General features: G+C 36.4%; 1 protein-coding gene across 1 annotated transcript; it reads left to right on the top strand.

The window, feature by feature from the left end:
• The first annotated feature begins 6,323 nt into the window (after positions 1 to 6,323).
• LOC129272657 (glutathione hydrolase 1 proenzyme-like) lies at positions 6,324 to 17,766 on the top strand. The gene is made up of 11 exons (XM_064115488.1): positions 6,324 to 6,674; positions 7,329 to 7,502; positions 8,444 to 8,667; positions 9,064 to 9,262; positions 10,906 to 11,066; positions 11,433 to 11,579; positions 11,996 to 12,132; positions 12,336 to 12,523; positions 13,537 to 13,777; positions 14,438 to 14,551; positions 15,105 to 17,766. Exons 1-11 carry the CDS (start codon positions 6,592 to 6,594, stop codon positions 15,252 to 15,254), a joined length of 1,818 nt encoding a protein of 605 aa, XP_063971558.1. The 5' UTR covers positions 6,324 to 6,591; the 3' UTR covers positions 15,255 to 17,766.
• Positions 17,767 to 18,711: the final 945 nt, after the last annotated feature.

The following is an 18,711-nucleotide window of genomic DNA, read 5'->3' as shown; positions in this document are numbered from 1 at the left end:
GAAGAATGAATAAAAAAAGTTTTTGCAAAGTTGTGAAAACAAGTCAACAGCAACTGATACAAGCTCTCATTCTGATTTATGTCAGACTAGTAGGCAAAAATGCGTAATAAATAAGTAATGATCATTGAAGCATTGCAAGTTGCACTAATAAATAAGTAATGATCATTGAAGCATTGCAAGTTGCACTCCAATGATCGAAGAAAGTATTTATAATTTACGTAATCGTTTATAATGATCGATACTCAGTTTGCAACTAGGTTAAAACCATAATGTGAAAATAAACTAGATTCTTGTTAGAACGAACAGAATACTTAACGGGATGGTCCGGGCTGAAAATATTTATATCTTAATACATAGAGTAGAATTCACTGATCAAAATGCTGAAAATTTCATCACAATCGGATAACAAATAATAAAGTTATTGAATTTTAAAGTTTAGCAATATTTTGTGAAAACAGTCGTCATGAATATTCATTAGGTGGGCTGATGATGTCACATCTCCACTTTCTGTTTTCTTATGTTATTACATAAAATCATAATTTTTTCATTATTTCATACTTGTGTGAATAATATGTCTCCCTTATAATGAAATCAGTTGCAGCAATAAATATCTAATGCACTAAATCAGTTGTCAATCCAATTTTTCTAGTTCTTGGAGGAAAAAAATTGAATAAACCTAATTTCATTTAATAAAATACAAAAGAACAAGTGGAGATGTGACATCATCAACCCATGTAATGAATATTCATGACGACTGTTTTCACAAAATATTGCTAAACTTTAAAATTCAATAACTTTGTTATTTGTTATCCGATTGCGATGAAATTTTGAGCATTTTGCTCAGTGAATTCTACTCTATTTATTAAGCTATAAATACTTTCAGCCTGGACCATCCGTTTAACAGCAAAATATGCATGCGCCAATTCGTTAAGTCAAACTGGAAATGTCGGAAATGGCTTGGATGGAATCAATACTTTTTACATTCTTTTTGTAGTCATTTTAATTATGCGTGTGAGACTTGAAACCTACCTATTTATTCAGGCATGGCACTAGCGTACCTACGGGGGGGGGGGGGACAGACTGCCCCCTGACGAGTCACAACCACTGAGTGGAAAGATCAGTGGTCACAACCCATACAAGGGACATATCCCTGCCCCCCCCCCCCCCTGACGAGTCTTGAAGACCTTTTTTTTTTTTTGCTTGTCAAATTGTTTTCTGGGACGAAATCCTTTATTTGTGGTTGAAGACCTTTTTTTTTTTGCTTGTCAATTTTTTTGGCGGACGAATTTGCCCCCCCCCCCCCTGTGGAAAATCCTAGGTACGCCACTGAGGCATGGGAAGAAATATGTATACATTTTTTGCCAAGTGCAAAACACTCAAAATGTATTGACGATTATGAAGGATTTGGAATGATGGAATGTGGTTACATGCAAGATGAATTTCTAAAAGAATATTAATCCATTCTGCGCCATTCAAATATTGTCATACAAGCAGTAGGCCTACACAGTGGCGTACCTAGGATTTTCCACAGGGGGGGCAAAACCGTCCGCCAAAAAATTTGACAAGCAAAAAAAAAAAAAAAAAAAGGTCTTCGATCACAAATCAAGGATTTCGTACCAGAAAAAAATTGACAAGCAAAAAAAAAAAAAAAAAAAAAAAAAAGGTCTTCAAGCTCGTCAGGGGGCATTGAAGGTTTTAAAGATCGTCAGGGGGGGCAAAAAAAGGTTTTTCAAGCGCGTCAGGGGGGGCAAAGATACGTTTTTGCATGGGTTGTGACTCGTCAGGGGGGGCAGAGAGCCCCCCTGCCCCCCCCCCCGTAGGTACGCTAGTGGGCCTACATCATATTCCTTTCCCCCATTTTAGTCTTGATAAGATAAGAGTTAAATCCGTTTGGGATTTCACTTGGCTCTGCTTTAAACACTAAGTGCTCTGCATTGTACATGTTTAAAGGACAAGTCCACCCCACCAAAATGTTTATTCGAATAAAAAGAGAAAAATCCAGAAAAAAGCATAACACTGAAAATTTCATCAAAATCGGATGTAAAATAAGAAAGTTATGATATTTTAAAGTTTCGCTTAATTTCACAAAACATTTATATTCACATCCTTGTTGGTATGTAAATGAGGAGACTGATAAAATCACTCACTATTTCTTTTGTATTTTATTATGTGAAATATCAAATATTCCAATTTTTCCCTACTGTCGTGTGAAACAACGATTTATTCCCCCTGAACATGTGCAATTAGCATTTGTTTAATACTATATGGTTCAATCAAGTTGGCCCTTATTGTCAAATCTGTAAAAATGAATATTGTATAATTCAAACAATAAAAACTGTCTCATTTTTTTTGCATGTCACTGAGTTGTGCATATCACTATTTGGGGAAAAATAAGCGAAAATTTAAAATGTCATAACTTTCTCATTTTACATCCGATTTTGATGAAATTTTCAGCATAATGCTTTCCTGATTTTACTCTATATATTCAAATCAACATTTTTCTGGGGTGGACTTGACCTTTAAAATCCCATGAACGCTATGGTTAGCAAAATGGGACATGACAATTTTGAAAAGGGGCCTCTGTCATTACAACATGGACACCATAATTCGTAGTATAAGCACATATATGCTTTCAAATGAACCCCGAACAAGTGATCATCATTCGAACACACATCATCCTTTCCCATAAAAGTGCATTAAAATTATGTCAAAGGGGGGGGGGGGGGTATCCTAAGGGCACACCTTAGTGATGTGTCTGCAGTCATGACAAGATAACTGATAATAATCCAGAAATATTTACACATTATCATTAAAAATTACCAGAGTGGATAATAATGATTATTATAAAACGTGTATCGTAAAAATGATAATTCTCATAATTTTTATGAACATTTTCACGATCATAAGTATTTGCCGTAGGCAACTATCATGTTCTTGGGGATAATGAATATCGTTGTTGGTATTCGCTTTGATAGTTTGTTTGTCATATTTTCCTAATTGTCAGTGCCATGATTATAGTAAACTTTCAATTATTATTTCTTTTAAGTGGGCTACATTATTACTAAATTCGGTGATGAAATCATGTACAAAATGAAATAATGCACATTTATGAGTGTGTAATGGCGATGCAGCACACTCGAGAGTATTTGCATGTTATTGCGAATACCCTAGATACCTGCATCGCCACCATCACGAACTTAAAATTGTGCGTTATTTGCTTTCCATTTCTTAAGTAGGGCCCGTGTAACAATAATTCAATTTTGAAGCGCATCGGGATTGCGAATATTTCTATTATTATTTATATTATTAAGCGGAAAGAAATGTTTCGACGCGGGTGTTTGAGACTTAATTTGGGTGTGTGTGTGGGTGTGCGTGCGTGTATGATGGCGTGTGAGGCCGGGGGTCACGGTGAGTGTGTATGCGTGCTGGAGCCTTTTCCTTTGCTTTCTTCGGCAGTGTGTGTGTGCGCGCGCGTGGGTGCATGTAAAATATACGCTGAACTCTACCACTAGTGGTAGTGTTCGGTGAAAATATATACCCTGTGGAGTGGGGCTAGGGTTGCCGCTTGAGAACGACACCATACACGGTGTCATGATTATTGTAATTAAAAAAATTAAAGTCACAACCAGGTGCCAGCAACACAAAGCTTAGCAATAATCGTAGAACACTTTTCTACGATTGATTCCATTGACTACAATGTAAATGTCAATCGTAAAAATCAAGCGTACGATTAATCGCTAATCTTTGTGTTACCCAGGAAGTACACCCAACTGGAATACTCATCTTTATGCTAAAACATAGATGAGTGACGGCATAGCATATCGCCTTACGACAACATCAGACAAATAATAGTCTAGGGCCTGCCTAGACACTTTTAAGTCCGGGGTTCGATCCCCTGTCACGGCACATATGACCGTGAGCAAGGCATTTAATCAGCAGTGCTCTTTTCCCTATATTCAATAAATGGAAATGCTCTATGTATTTTTGGTGACTCTGTGTGCACTTTTTTAGAAATCTTTCTTATCTCAATAGCGAGAATTTTCAGTCTACTTGGCGTCTATTAACCTTAATGGGATCTTATAACCTGGGTGTCGAAATTAAGTGAAATACGACAGAATAATTATCTCGTATTCTAGGCATTACACTCCATTAAAAACGCGTTCATAGCAAGGGGAATTAACTTTTGATTAAAAATCAACTGTAATTTTTTTAAAGATTAAAACGCTTATTGGGAGAAATTCCGAGACGTATAAATATTGTTAAGCCTACTCCATCTTTGGTAAATGTACGTAGCCATAATAAAATTATTATCTAACAATTTATTGCCTCAACCAAAGCAAATCGAAGTGATTATAAGTGTGTAGGACATACTTTATATATATATATATGTAATATCGATATCTTGCCTGTCATGGTTTTTTAAACAACTTGTCGGCGAAGTGACATCTCATGCAGGTTGGTCACCGCCATGAATAGTTCTTATGGAACTTCATGGAAACAATTTCTGTCATAATTTGGCTTTGGCTAAAAGTCGTTGATGGGGTTGATGTATGACTATCGGTGCTTTAATAGCGATTAGACAATGAAAAAAATGATAAACTGCTAAAGGTAGAATAACATTTAGAGAGATATTGTTATATGCACTCTGGATTAAGTATTCAACTGTTCAATAGGCTGGCTGGTGATGGTGTCTACTTTTGCTTTTTTTCTAATTTGATATTTTCATACATGAAGGCCTACATCTAGGCATATAACATGCCTCCATTTTATAGGCCTCCAATGTGAAATTCGTTTTACATGTATTGCAATCACACAAAAGTTAAGAATTTCATAGCTATTGTTATTCCTCGTTCGATTTTGATGGAATCGTCATTGTTGACTGTTTTTTTATCTGATCTTACGTAGGCACACTAGCGTACCTACGGGGGGGGGGGCAGAGGGGGCAGTCTGCCCCCCTGACGAGCCACAACCCATGCAAAGGACGTATCCCTGCCCCCCTGACGAGCTTGAAGACCTTTATTGCCTCCCCTGACGAACTTGAAGACCCTTTTTTTTTTTTTTTTTTTTTTTTTCAGAGAGGAACCTTGTCAAATTTTTTTCTGTACGAAATCCTTCATAGAGGAACCTTGTCAAATTTTTTTCTGTACGAAATCCTTCATTTGTGATTGAAGACCTTTTTTTTTTTTTTTTTTTTTTTTTTTTTTTTTTGCTTGTCAAATTTTTTGTCGGTCGGTTTTGCCCCCCCTGTGAAAAATCCCAGGTACGCCACTGCGTAGGCACTATTGGTTAAAATCATATTATTGTCAACAAAGAGTCCCCTGAAGGTAAAAAAAAACAACCTTGAACGTGTTCACTCAGTGGAAAAAATGGAATTATAAGTGTTGCTTGGAATTATTGCTAATTGAGAAGGAGAACGATATACATATCATTAAAGAGAAATTCAAGTTTTAGATACACACGGCAAAAAGTGACGTTTGAAAATCAATAATTTTTTATTTTAGTCGCGTTTCTTAATTGTGTGTGTGTGTGTGGGTGAGGGTGAGGGTGTTTGTGTGTTTGTGTGTGTGTGTAGTATATTTTTAAGGAATTTCATTCCATCGGCCTTTATTGCTTCAGTTTTTGGTAAATATATAAATATATTTTTTGCATATCCTTGCTTATATAAAATAAAGATTTGTAATTGTTTTGTATTTATCTTGAGAATATGTAATCCATTTGAATGAAATCCTTAATAAAAACATGGTGAAAAAAAAGTGTAGACCTAAATATTTAAAGTATTCTCATGATTCAAATCGCGATTCAAATCACAATTTATCTCAAGCTTCTTTTTTTTTTCAGGACATTTATGAATTTCATATTCAGTAACTTTAAAGTTATGAACAAAAGCGGGAATTATACAATTTACAATTGAAGAAATGATATAAGAATCAATATACAGTGAAATTGTAGAATTTGTTTGCCATGATCAATATTCATGTCTTTACTATCATGTTATGTCCCGGGGTTATGTCATTACTACAATTGTTTTGTTTTTTTAATTGCTCAGAATGTACTAATTTTGTGCTGTTTGTGTTTTATCATGACGAATAAAATATATCAACATGATTAATTAATCATTAAATAAATAAGATAATTCAATATACGTGTTCTTTCCCTTTTCAGTAATTTTCTTGAATTAAGTTTTCAAAAGTGTTTCAAAGATTTTCCCCGCGTTTGCAACCAAACTCTGTATTTACCTTTAACCTAGGTCCAACAAAGGCGACATTGATGCTGTTCCGCAAAGTTAATTCATAAGAATAGGCGTATTTTGTATGTTGTAGAATAATCAAAGCTTTTCATGTTTGTATTATTAGATTTCATTGGCAAGCTGAACTTCAGACTGAGAAGCAGTAGCTTTGTAAATTGGGGCCTAACCGCGATCCGATACGGGAAACACACTTTTCCCCATTTTTTCGTATACGACAGGAATATTTCTTGGACTTGGATCGACTGTCTTGATGTTTGTTGTTTGTTCTATATTTGTTGTGAGTGAAACAGAAGAGAGTGAATAACCATTAAGGGATCTTTAAAAAAGTTACAGTCTTTAGCATAATGACGTCACAATCGACGGCCAATTTGACGTTGTCTGATCAGTTGGAAGGACCTTCCATTAAACCTCTACCTCCTAAACATGGGTAGGTCAACTATTAAACCGTCGTGTGTGTGTGTGGGGGGGGGGGGTCCGAAATTCATAATGTAAGATGGAGATCATTATTCATAATCGACATGAAGGTCAATACTTATAAGATATAAGATGAGCTAGTGTTAATCAGCAAAGAGGGTCCCTATAGTCGTAATACTAGAAGAGGGTCTCGATTTATGTTAAATGGAAGTGGGTTCATTAATTATAAGGGTGGCTAGTCATAAACGCATTAAAGGGTCTCTACCAATAAAGAATAGGGTCGCTAATCATAATAGAAAAAGATGGTCGCCAGTCATAATAAGTGAAACGGGTCACCAGTAAAATCAATTCTTTTCAATTTAATGATGATGGTAAAATGATGATGGTAGTGTGGTGATGATCGATGATAAGAAGAAGAAGAAGGAGGAGGAGGAGGAGAAGAAGAAGAAGAAGATGATGATGATGATGGTGATGATGATGATGATGGTAGGATGATGATGATGATGGTGTTGGTGGTGGTGATGATGATGATGATGGTCACTATTTACTTTTTTTTTATTAGGTATCCATTTCTTCACAATCTATCCCAACTTAATGACCATATAAACATTTCTCCCTCCATAATATCTTAGTACAATAAATTATATTTTCCACCCTTCTCTTGAAGTCTCCTATGTTTGATGCTCACCATCGTCATCTTGGCTACTGCACTAGGATGTGGAATAGCTGTTGGTGTGATCTATTACTGGAGGAGTGGACCCGAGATTGAACCTTACACTGGCTATATCTTTGAGCATGCTGCTGTGGCGAGCGATCAAGCTCTTTGCTCAGAGACTGGAAAGTGAGTTTGCAGTGACTTTGCACATCGAAATTTTGACAAATTTCCCTATTTATACTGTAATATTAATTTGCATGTTACTACTTGTGTTAGTGTTGATTTATAATTATTATTAAAAAAAAATTGATTGTGATTTCTTGTAGTTTTTCTTTATTTTCTCTTTTCTTTCTTTTTCTTTTCTATTTCTTGTTTTTCTTTTTAAACTTAAATTACTTAGATTTAAAGTCGAGTAGCTGTGTCTCAAAATTAAACTAGGACTTTAACTTAAAATATACTTAAATATAAGCTAAAAAAAGCGAGGAGGGAGATTGCAGAGAAATAAATGTGCGACGTCATGATTAGTCTTACTAAAAGGTGCTTGCAATTTTGAAAATCTAGAAAAACTGTTGGATAAAGTGAGTAAAGACTCAGGTCACGTATGTGCAAAACTGTGATTTTTCGTGATTTACCTGCGTGCAAAATACACTTCGTAGATTAGAAGACGCGTTTTTACGAAAGTAATCTACTGCGCCGTGACGTGATTACGTGAGTAAACGTTGCAAGCCCTTTTAAGCATATCACCAAACAATTCAATATTTGAAAATATTTTTAATTCCTTGCTTAGCGCTCGATTTCAACAAAGTTTGTAGTCCTACTTATTTCCCTATTCTACCCCATTGATTTGTCAAATATTTAAGGAGTACTTCCTACTGGCTTTTCATCAGTTTTCTTCTGTGTTTGTAGATGAGATGGCTTCTCGATAGTTTCCCCCAAGTAATAAAATCCAATTAATGCAACATATTTTTTTTCATAAATTTGTCATGAAAGAGAGATAGCTCGATCTTCCAGCTATAAAACAACCCTATTCATAACTTTCATTTTGACCATGAATAAATTCACAATGGGTTTCCTGTGTCCCTTATCCATACCACAGTGCTTTTCTTGTCTTTTCTTTTTGTATTTAGTGATATGCTGCTTATGGGAGGTACTGCCATTGACGCAGCTATCGCTGGACTCCTCTGTGTGGGACTATTGAGCATCCACAGTGCAGGTATAGGAGGAGGAAGCTTCATAATGTACTATGACAGAGAGAACGAGACGCCGTACTTTCTAGATTCCAGAGAAGTAGCTCCTATTCTGGCATCGAAAGACTTGTACGAAAATGAAACGGACGATGCATCACAGATTGGTAAGATTAGATTAATGCTTTGATGTACATTGCGCAGGCCATTTCATCCTTTCCAAATGCCATTTAATTGTTAATATCACCAAACGATTTCTCAATATAAAGAAAAAAAAATGAATTCTTGATGTAACAATAAAAATCGATATTTTTACATCAAAAATCAATCTATTAAAGAGGATTAAATTAACTGAAGACGGTTTGTCTCCTGTGCGTCGGAAGATATGACAGTCCCTTGAGAACTTGTAATTATCTTTCTGTCATAACTGTACAGTAGAAATCTGGACAATATTCATCAACATTCAGTGCGAATCGATATGCCTTAATAAATGAGAATCCTAAAATGGAATTTTGTTTGGTCAATTCAGGCCACTGATTTTATCGTATTTTGTTTCTTTCAAGGTGGTCTTGCTATCGCAGTCCCTGGTGAAATACTGGGATACTGGGAGGCCCATCAAAGGTTCGGTAGACTTCCTTGGGGAGACCTCTTCAAACCATCCATAGAACTTGCGCAGAATGGTTTCGCAGTTGGTCCTGATCTTGCAAGAACAATAGCTCTCGAACAGTTTGTCGAGCTTGCCATGTCTAACACTAGCTTAAGGTATGGTATTTTCCATAAAACTGCCCAGAAAATCAAAATCTAACCCATGTAGGGAGATCACGTTATACAATTCTGAGTATCCAAACAGACCAGTCGCGTAAAGATGGGGGGAGTTGGGCAGTGGCGTAACTACGGGGGGGGGGGGGCCAATCGGTTGGCAAAAAAAAACTGGGAAAAGGAGAAAAAGAAGGAGAAAGGAAGAGAAACGTAGAGGGAAAGAAGAATTTATCGTTCATTATGATGTTATATTATAATTATATTACATAAGAAACATTTTTTTCATAACTTTATGAAACAAAATTTGCTCAAGACCTATTTTCATTGTTCCTAGTGCTATCCTGTTGTACTAAAACCTCCCGTTTTCAAGTCAATACACACCAAATATATTTCCTCGCACTTCGAGTTATTATTGTTTTATGTAGTGACATTTGCTTCTTTTTCATGACTACTTAAACTGATTGCCCCATTTTAAAGTCTTAATTCAAAACATTTACTGTCCGTGCTTATACGTTCGCATTAGTGAGTTGGTGAGATATGTCTGCTCTTCATGAATTCCTAAAATTAGACCTTAAAAATTTCCCTTTTTCTGATCTGAATATCAAAGATTTTCAGCTCGCGCTTCGTGCTCGCATCATTTGGTTAGTGAAATACGTGTGGTCTTATTATAATAGTGAATTCCTACAAACAAGCCTTAGAATGCTCTTCAGGTCTGAATTTTCTAAATTTTCAGCTCGCGCTTCGCGCTCGCAATATTTCATTAGTGAGATGCGTATGTTAATCATGATTACAATGAAAACAAGTGCTTCATGTGTTTAAAGTACTTCTAACAAAATCAGCAAGCGCTTGGCACTCGCATTAGATGACTATGGAGAGAGATGTATACTCTTAATAGATTCCTAAAATAAAGTCCTTAAAATGTCACTGTTTGGGGTCTATACAAAAATTTCAACTCGCACTTCGTATTGTTTGTTTAGCGAGACAGGTACGTATCATGATTACAAAAATTAGCTTATAATGTCCCTTTTTAGGTCTGAATATAAAAAAATTCAGCTCGCGCTTCGCGCTCGCATTATTCAGTGAGATACATATCCGTTCAGTGAGATACATGGCACTGTCCTTAAAATGTCTCTATTTGGTCAGTATACCTGGCAACTGAGCGCGCGAAGCGCGCTCACTAAGTGCCTAAAAATGTTGCTGGTGTTGCCCCCCCCCATATGACAGAACACCGCTAGGGTGGGAACAGAGCCACAGAGCCATTCACTGAAGTGGGACCTGTCTATACCATGATGGTGGCAGCATATATATATATATATAGTAGAAACGTTTTCTTTCCATACATTAGCAAAAGAAATATTAGAATTTTAATATTGAAAATGGAGGGCGGAACTCTAAGGTCGTTATATTTAACATCCTACTTATCATGGCGATATTCATATTTTGTGTGTATTGAATTTCGTGGGGAAAAATCACAATGATTTTCATTGTTATCCATGCACAGTAATATGGTAGCATTAAAAACATGACAACTGAGTGACAACGACGCAATGAAACCACTTTGATAGTATTTGATGGTTATTAAATCAATTGGTGTAATTATTATACAATTATTATCCAATGCATGATTTCTTTTTAATTCTGAAAAGCGAAATACTATTAGACGATGACGGGAGTATTCTACAAGAGAACGATATTATGTACAGACGGAAACTGGCTCAGACATTGCGCACCGTGGCCGACGGTGGCGCTCAGGCATTTTATAATGGACCACTGGCTGCTGATATAGCAGGAGAGATACAAGAAAACGGTAAATGTTGAACAGGTGCCATTTTTCGACAATTTTCCGCATAAATCTTGCTTTAGAAATGAGGTCGTGACATAGAATTTCTCGCTTCATGTCGAAGTCGTTGTGTCAGAGCGTATCGGGCCTATAAGTGTTATATTATCCGACGCGGTAAAATCTTATGAATAGGCTTCATATGAAAATGACATAATATAATTGTTTATTATCAACGTTTACTGTGTATAGATAAACACATAAGATGGTTACTTTAATGCGAATGAAGGAAATTAATCTGCTCTGTCATGTATTAAAAATGTATTGGGCATCAAGACTTCAATGGATTCTATTGAAATATCTATTTTTTTTCTTTATATGATCTTCGTTTTCAAGGAGGGATCGTGAGTGTGGAAGATCTTGCGCAGTATGAAGTGCCAATAAAAACACCTTTAAGTATAAACATCAGTGGTTTAACGGCTTATGTTTGCCCTCCTCCGTGCAGCGGACCAATCTTTTCTCTCATTATGAACGTATTGGAAGGTGAGTCAGTTATGAATATTACAGTAATGCGTCAAGCAAGGTATAAGACCTTAGAATATCGAAATTTGTTGTTTGACTATACACAGCAAAAACTGTGGTGTTAACCGGTGTACATAGAGGACCACACCAGTTATTTTACTCCGGTGTTAAATTGATGGTGTTAGTTTAACACCTATAGGTGTTATTACAACACCTTTGGTTGTTACATTTACACTCTTTGGTGTTATGTTCAATCTCTAGGGTGTAATTTTAACACCTCGGGGTGTGGTCCTCTATTAACACCGACTGGTGTCAGTTTTAACACCACAGTTTTTACAGTGTATGATAACCTTTCCATGTTTGTCCCATGCAGTGTCCAACAGTGATTCATTTCAACATCATCATACATATTTCTTGATCAATCTCGCCTCACTCAGGTTATGAATTTACTGATGAAAGCCGGAGATCTGTCCAAAATGAAACACTGACCTACCATCGAATCATAGAAGTGTTCAAGTTTGCCTTTGCCAAGAGGAGTGCCTTGGGTGACGAAGACTTTGTAGATGTTGAAGAAGTAAGATCTAAACATGTTCAAACTTAAAACTATCTAGTAAACGTTAATTGGTTTAGAAGTTTACAGAAGTAGTTCTACAACAATCAGATACAAAATTGTGTTTAATATCAAAAGAAAGGTTGATTTTTTGAGCCTCGTGCCATTCATTTTCCCTAATATAAACCCCTTTTAAAGATAATCATCCGGTTGTTCGTTTTCTCCAGCTTGTAGCAACGTTGACGTCTCAAGACTATGCAGATAGCATCCGTGAACAGATAACCGATGATAGTACCCACGATACAGAGTATTACGAACCATCATTTGAAATCGTCAATGACGGTGGTACTTCTCACATCGCAGTGGTAGACCAGTATGGAAATGCTGCTTCAATTACTAGTACCATCAACACGTTGTAAGTTGTCCTGTGTATAGTTCAATTGCCTACCGAAAATAGGCCCAAAAACCAGAAAACATAGTATTATAGTGATAATTAATATGGACCAATATAGCGCAGTTACATGTATATATGCATATATTCTACTGCGCTTGATACTTGGTATCATCATTCCCGCTACTGTAGCTGAACCGCCATATAGGCTCCAGATAAAGCGTTCAAGGAATAAATCCGACCGGGTACCCAATCACCTCGAGTGGGTAGAGTGTAGTGAAATGTGGGTAAATTTGTTGCTGAGGGAAAACACACCATGACTGAGATTCGAATCCACGTCCCTCTTATTTAAAAACGAGAGTCTTATCATTACTAGACCACTACAACCCCCCAAAAAAACAATTGGCAATGACAGGTTTATCTACTGTCTCTCCACCATAAACATGATCAAGGTTAATCTTTTTTTAAGTAGGTTCGTTTATTATATAACCACTGCTCGGGCCACTGCTCTAAAACACCTGAAAAAGATGGAAGCTATACATGTAAGTGCCCCAACCACTGTACCACTATACAGCTAAGTCCTAAACATTAATACCCCATGGTTACCTAGCCCAGATTAAGGATTGCATGAGTCCCGTTTCTCTCTATACTGTACACGACTTTCTGCAATACAAGGATGGCGATGTCGCCAAATTATTGGCCCTCCAAGCTAGCTTGCCTGATGATAAAGCCAGATTTGGCGGCTTCCAGCGGATGGGATCTAGACTTGTCCTTATAAGCCGGGTTGCAAAACTTAGGCCATGTAATCTGAAGCTCCCTAGAATGATTATATAAATTTTCTGCCGCTGTTTATTTTATTCATTCCACAATTTGAAATATACAGTAGATTGAACGGGAAGCCTACATACTGTAGATCAAAGTTACAAGTACAACAATTGAGCATTATTCGTCAGTGACAGAGCGCCTGTGTGACGTATGAATGAATTCCTGGGACGATGATTGTACTCATTATTGTAATTTGTCCATATTTTCATCAGTTTTGGTTCGACGGTTCGAGGGACACAAACTGGAATCTTGTATAATAATGAGATGGACGACTTCTCCAAGCCTGGGGTATCGAATTTCTTTGGACTGCCGCCCTCACCGTCAAACTTTATTGAGCCTGGAAAGCGACCAATGTCGTCAATGACTCCTGTCATAGTCGTGGATGACGATGGAGATGTTAAGTTGGTGGTTGGTGCAGCAGGAGGGACAACCATCACAACGGCAACAAGTCTGGTGGGCTTCTTTTAAACAATCTAATCAAAACAATTATTTCAGGCAAAATGACCGATCATAATTTCTTCCCCCTTTCACCATATATCAGCGAATAACATATTTTGTACAGTATTCTTTTTTCTTCCCTCTGCATCCTCAAAAGCGCAATAAGAACTTCCAATCCACCATCTAATTTTCGTATCCATTACACTTTCTAAGATTCTGTGATTTAGTTAAACATGGGAATGTATCAAACCATAGCATATTTTAATGTTTCTTTTTTCGGTTCACGGTTCGCCCTTGATGATTTACGGTAATTTTTGTATTTTATATTTTAACATTATCCCTGCGCTATAAGAGCATAATTTATTATTATCAATGATTATTGTCATCAATAAAAACAACATCGTGATCACAGTTAAAAAACGTTGTTTAAGCCTGTCACTCTAACAACAATTTGTTTAAACTTTTGTGTAATTGTTTAAACTTTTTAAACAAATTGTTTAAAAGTTTAAATAGTTATTTATAAAGTTTAAACAATAGTTGTTAGAGTGACGGGCTTAAACAACACGCTTAAAATTTTACAGTGTAGCGTGACGGTTCTACTATCAAACAAAAGATGTATTAACAAATCGATACAAAAATCAAGCTTGTTACCTTGTCTTATTGCTCATTGTTCAGATTGCCATGGAAAATATCTGGTTCGGTTCAACTCTTGAAAATGGAGGCGAAAGAAGGCGGATTCACCAGCAACTTCTTCCTAATCAAACCTTTTATGAACCAGGATTCAATGAGGTATGTAACATTATGATACCAAGATCTGAGCTGATCTTATCACTGATCTAGGCTTACGACTGATTGAAAATGAACCCTCACCCCAATCAATAGTGGGTTCCAATGGCGTACAGATGGGGGCCGCCCCCCCCCCAAAAAAAAAAAAAAGTGAAAGGAAAGAGAAGGGTGAAATATATTATTTTCTGAATATCATGTCAAGATCTATCACAAAATTTAATTTTTGTAATAAAAATGTCAAAATATTTGCTCACTCGCTTCGCTTGCTCGCAACTTAAAAAAAATTATATGCGATACGCCATATCTAGCCCACTCAAGATTTTGGCTCATTACATTTATTTGATTGTGTGTTTTTTCAATTTGAATTCTATCAGTGCCAACATCATTATCAATCGGGCTAAAAACAAATAAGGGCCTATGATACAAATATAATTACTAAAAAGATAAAAGTAAAGAATGTGTATCTTACACGTCTGTAATAAAATAAACCATAACCATTCAAAAAAAATTCAAGTTCATATTGTCTTTATTTGACTAGATTTAATCTTTTTTATAGGACGTTGTGGATGGTCTGATTGAGAAAGGTCAGGACATGCAGCCGATAGGAGCCGTCTACGCCATCGTACAGGCTATCGCTCGTTTGGAAGATGGTTGGCTGGAAGGCTACTGTGATAGCCGAAGAGACGGACAGCCAGCTGGATTTTAGAATTCTACAAATTCTGCAATTCTACAAAGTCGCCCTTTATTTACTAGGTCGTACATTATTATGCTTGACCCTCCTTTTTTATAATGGTTGCGTCAGTGTAAGTAGCCGGTCTTTTGAGTGGATTAGTATGTTCCTTCTTTTTATGAAAGTATGGTTTATTTAATTATCAAACAACATGTATTGGCTTGAATTTTACAGCGGGCTACTGTTCTTTGAAAAGGCATTCATTTCTCTGATTCTAGTTTTTGTTTATTTTATTATATACATATGAATATTGTGTGTCTATTTTCAATTGATTATGTGTAATTGTTTAAGAAGCTATATACGATCGAACCACACCTATCATTGTCTTTGTATATTTCAGGCCCAGATGTACGTTATCTTGATGTTCTTTTTTTATGATTTGAACATTTCCTCGATGATTATATGGAAAATTCACCTCAATTATATTCATTGACGTCAATGTGATTTTCACATAGGGGGCAGCTCCACAAGAAGGGCCAGGGGTTTCCGCCATCTAATATTTTTCAAGTAGGAAAAAAATAAATAAAAAGGAAGAAAAGGGTGAAAAGAAGACAGAAGATGAGAATACAATGTTGATGTAGTTTAACTAAACTTGTCCTCTTTCGCGTCTCCGACGATAAATGATGTCTTCAGACAAATACCGCAAGGTGAGTTGCGTTCTTCTAAAATACCCTGCTCCGTTCGACACAATGGAACAAATGGAATCATCTTGCACTCAGTACTACTTTGTTTAGCTGGAAACAGTATAATCGACTGTATGATTATACATGAACCTCCCGTTATAAATTTATTTATTCATTATCAATATTCAACACTGAAATCCCCATATGAATTAACAACGTAAGAATGTATTGTAGTGATCTGTTATAGGACCTTTGCTTTTTTTCTCAAAACGTCGGTACACAGAACCTCTATAACCAAAGAATGAAACTTTCTTTATCTTATTTATAGAATTTAAGTGAAATCATACAAAATGCTTGATATATTATCGTGGTCTGAGCTTTTTGTAAAGATATATTATCAGTAACTACGGGGGGGGGCATGGGGGCACGTGCCCCCCCCCCCAATCGGCTGGCAAAAAAACGGGGGAAAAGAGAAAAGAGGGAGAAAGGAAAAGATACGTAGTGGGAAAGAAGAAATTATTATATTATGTTATAATTATGTTATGTTATATTACATAAGAAACATTTTTTCATAACTTTATGAAACAAAATTTGCCCAGGGCCTATGCTTTTATTGTTCCTGGTGCTCGCATTGTTTGTTTAACGAGATATATAATCCTGTTGTACCAAAACCTCCCGTTTTCAAGTCAATATAAACCAAATATATTTCCTCGCACTTCATGTTATTATTGTTTTAAGTAGTGACATATGTTTCTCTTTCATGACTACTTAACGTGATTGCCCTATATGAAGGTATTAATATGAAATATTGCCTGTCCGTGCTTACGTTCGCATTAGTGGATTAGTGAGATATATCTGCTCTTCATGAATTTGTAAAATCGGTCCTTAAAATGACCCTTTTTCTGATCTAAATATTTAAAAAAAATCAGCTCGCGCTTCGCGCTCGCATTATTTGGTTAGTGAAATACGTATGGTCTTAATTAATTCCTACAAACAAGCCTTAGAATGCCCCTCTACAGATCTGAATTTCTTTAATTTTCAGCTCGCGCTTCGCGGGAGTGAGATGCTTATGTTCATTATGATAACAAAGACGACAAGTGCTTCATGTGTTTAGATGTATTTCTAACAAAATCAGCAAGCGCTTGGCACGCGCATTAGATGACTATGGTGAGATATGTATACTCTTAATGGATTCCTAAAATACAGTCCTTAAAATGTCTCTGTTTGGGGTCAATATATGCAAAACTTTCAGCTCGCGCTTCGCGCTCGCATTGTTTGTTTAGCGAGAAAGGTACGTATTACAAAAATTTACTTATAATTTCCCTTTTTAGGTCTGAATACCAAAAATTTTCAGCTCGCGCTTCGCGCTCGCATTATTTGAACAGTGAGATATATATCCGTTTATTGGCACTGTCCTTACAATGCCTCTATTAGGTCAGTACACTTTGCAACTGAGTGCGCTTTACGCGCTCATTAAGTGACTCAAAATTTTTGCTGGTGCCCCCCCCCCCATGCCGTGACCCACGGGACGCCACTGTATACTATTATTACTGCTCATTGAATATGTTGATCAAAATACTTTATGTATCTTATGAATTTGTATTGTTTCCGCTATATCGTACGTGTTGAGTTGGAAATCAAGAAAAAAAAATCCGAAGTGGAGAGAGTGGGAGGGGTTTGGATCCATACTTTACAAAAAATGCTTTCAGCGGACCCCTCCCCCTTATTACCTTTTCCATAATATGCTATATTTTATACTCTTTTATTCAAAATGTCAATCCGTTAATTTGTATCTGATTTATATTACTTTTTTTTATGTTTGAATGGAAGTAAACTATTGGCTTGACTATTGCTGGAACTGACAAGACGTAGTCCTGTGATATGTCATTATCATGAAATTTATATCTATATCGACTTCTTTAGCATCAAGGCCCGATAGTTAGCTCCTGATCCCATGGCCGTAGGCAGAAGGGGGGCGGTTGCCCCCCTCAGAAATTTCAAAAATCTAAATTTTTGGCTGAAAATTTTCACAAAATTCACCAAAAGTGTGCACAAAATCCTTCAGTTTCACTTATAAAGATGCATTTTAAGTGCCCCAATGATAAGCTCGATCGCTTCGCTCTCGAGGATAAAACTTTCTGCGTACGGCCTTGCGTAATCATACCTCATTGACTTAGCTTTTATTATTACCTGGGACGTTACTAACCTTAAAATCACACGACTTTGAAATACAGATGTCTCAAGGTGAAACCTGTTCAGTTGAAGTAGTTACCCTATAGCTAAGCCGTTGATATATTTTTATCATAATTGTTATAAAATTGGATCCCTCCTTTTTTTCTTATCAAGAATCCTCACATGACGAGAAGTAAAACCAATGACACCCCTTTGTTTATACCTGTATTTCTTTATTAGTGTTCTTATATAATTGAACACCTCTTATCGCAAAACCCTCTTAATATTTGAAAGTACCTTCACATTGTGCCATATCTATTTCCAAGGTTGTTCTACTTGAGAATGTTAAGGAGTCTGGCCTTGAGCATAGACATGACATTGACACATTGTGCCTTTCAGGTGGGCATGCCATGTCAGTGACTTTTCTCCTGATCCTTGCATATCATTGTATAAGAACAAAAAACTAGATTTTTCATGACACGCCCATCGGGGGCTTGTCTTACAAAGAAAGAGATTCAAATCAACCGTAAAATGAGATGGAGAGAATGATGATACTCGAGATAATATTCGATTGAGTTTTATTTGAATTTGCCGTAACTCTTTTTCAGACGGGTCGTGAGAATGACTTTTCTTTTTTC

This window comes from Lytechinus pictus, chromosome 2 (genome assembly GCF_037042905.1).
Source record: "Lytechinus pictus isolate F3 Inbred chromosome 2, Lp3.0, whole genome shotgun sequence".
NCBI classification, from domain to species: domain Eukaryota; kingdom Metazoa; phylum Echinodermata; class Echinoidea; order Temnopleuroida; family Toxopneustidae; genus Lytechinus; species Lytechinus pictus.
Note: the sequence above shows the minus strand (reverse complement) of the source record. Positions and strands in the feature narration are given on the sequence as shown.